Genomic DNA, 2,009 nt, shown 5'->3' on the forward strand with positions numbered 1-2,009 from the left:
CCAAACCCACAAGAACATCAGCCCAAACCAACAAGAACATCAGCACAAACCAACAAGAACATCAGCCCAAACCCACAAGAACATCAGCCCAAACCCACAAGAACATCAGTCAAACCAACAAGAACATCAGCCCAAACCAACAACAATATCAGCCCAAACCCACAAGAACATCAGTCAAACCAACAAGAACATCAGCACAAACCAACAAGAACATCAGCCCAAACCCACAAGAACATCAGTCCAAACCAACAAGAACATCAGCCCAAACCCACAAGAACATCAGTCCAAACCAACAAGAACATCAGCCCAAACCAACAAGAACATCAGTCAAACCAACAAGATCAGTCAAACCAACAAGAACATCAGCCCAAACCCACAAGAACATCATTCAAACCCACAAGAACTTCAGTCAAACCAACAAATTTAGAAAAACAATGAAAAGCCTTGACCTAATATCTGAACATGTTGCTTGTTATTTAATAATACATTTGAACTTTAAAATGTCTAATTAATAATAGGACACAAACTTGGTTTGACTACAACAAATGAATGAAACAGAGGTTTAATGTGGATATTCCAAAGAAAGAAAAATAAATGATGTACCAGCACATCTTGCTTGTTGGCCAGAACCAGAAGTGGAACACCTTCTAACGCCTCGCTGCTGATCATCTTCTCTGGAACAGAACCAGTTTGCAGTCAGCAGAGTCGTGATTTTATTTCAGTTTAAAACAGAACCATAACTCACCAAAGGCCTCCTTTGATTCTGACAGACGCTCTTCATCAGTTGAATCGATCACATAGATGACTCCATGGGACTCAGCGTAATACTAAATAAAAACAGAGCTTCTCATGAAGGTAAAGTAGGAAATCACAACTGGTCCCGCAGAACTGGACCCAACAGGGCCAGTAATCCTAACATWTGAATAATCTGATAATTACAGATAAATTCTCAGAGTTTTTCACTTCAGTGCAGTGTGCAAATGTTTACAAAAGTTTAAAACTTGTATGTATGAATAATGTTTGATATGGAGACAAACACAGTTTTAACTAATTTGTTTTGGTTTGTTTATTGTCAAATAAGTTACATGTTCCACCTACTAGATGTGAGATTGTACTAAATTTGTGAAGTGTTTATTTAAAGGTTCTGTTTTGTAAAATGTGCCTCAGCACTTGTAAAACAGATAGACTTATACTCACTTTGTCCCATAGAGACTGGAGCTCATCCTGACCTCCCAGGTCCCAGAACATGAGGCGAGCCTTGCCCACGTCGATGGTTCCAACTGGGAAAGAAAACCAGAGTTCCATCAGAACTGTCTCAGAAGCACAAGAGAACCTGAGAGCAGACCTGAAGYTGTTTTCATGCAGGAAGAATTACGTGTTCATTATTCTAAAAACAACGTCCTGACCCTTCCCTCCAGACTTAAAGATGACCTGAGCTCTATAAAGTACTTGAAAAAAATAAATAAACGTAAAATTACATGAACAGAAAATGACTGGTAAAAATAAATTTCACTGATGAGAAAACTGCTCAAGTAAAAGCCATAAAACTGTTCACAACAATTGGAAAAGTAAAAGTACTTTTACACACTCTCTAAGAAATAAACTGTTGAATTTACTGAACCAAACTGGTTCCTCTAAGTCAGGTTGATTAAATTGAGTAATATACAGTATGTTTATTTTTTGCTCAATTTACTCAACTAGGCTCGGTGGAGCCAGCTGACATGACTTTGTTGAGTAAATTCAACACTTCATATTTTTAGAGCAGAAACATTTTTCACGATGAGTTCAAACAGATTTCATTTGTAATGAGTAACTAGGTGTTAAATCTTAAAGTAAAGAAGTATAAGTATCATTTTTAGCTTTAAAATGTAACAAAATAAAAGTAGCTAAAAATAACTGGTAAAATTACAAATCCTCAAAAAAACTACTTAAGTACTGTAACAAAGTAAATATACTTAGTTACTTGAAGATGACCTAAATAAACTAAAAAGAAAACTGATCTGCTCAGG

The 2,009-nt window shown here is 36.5% G+C and overlaps 1 protein-coding gene across 1 annotated transcript in view; it reads right to left on the reverse strand.

Moving 5' to 3' along the window:
* The window catches only part of arfrp1 (ADP-ribosylation factor related protein 1), a gene marked incomplete in the record, with an annotated part of 10,972 nt that overhangs the window by 4,384 nt on the left and 4,579 nt on the right, over positions 1-2,009 (reverse strand). Inside the window, 3 exon segments of the mRNA XM_014025640.1 lie at positions 604-674; positions 746-827; positions 1,198-1,280. Of these exon segments, the coding sequence (XP_013881094.1) occupies positions 604-674; positions 746-827; positions 1,198-1,280 (236 nt within the window).

The sequence above is a fragment of the Austrofundulus limnaeus genome, unplaced genomic scaffold (assembly GCF_001266775.1).
Source record: "Austrofundulus limnaeus strain Quisiro unplaced genomic scaffold, Austrofundulus_limnaeus-1.0 Scaffold489, whole genome shotgun sequence".
Taxonomy (NCBI): Eukaryota; Metazoa; Chordata; class Actinopteri; order Cyprinodontiformes; family Rivulidae; genus Austrofundulus; species Austrofundulus limnaeus.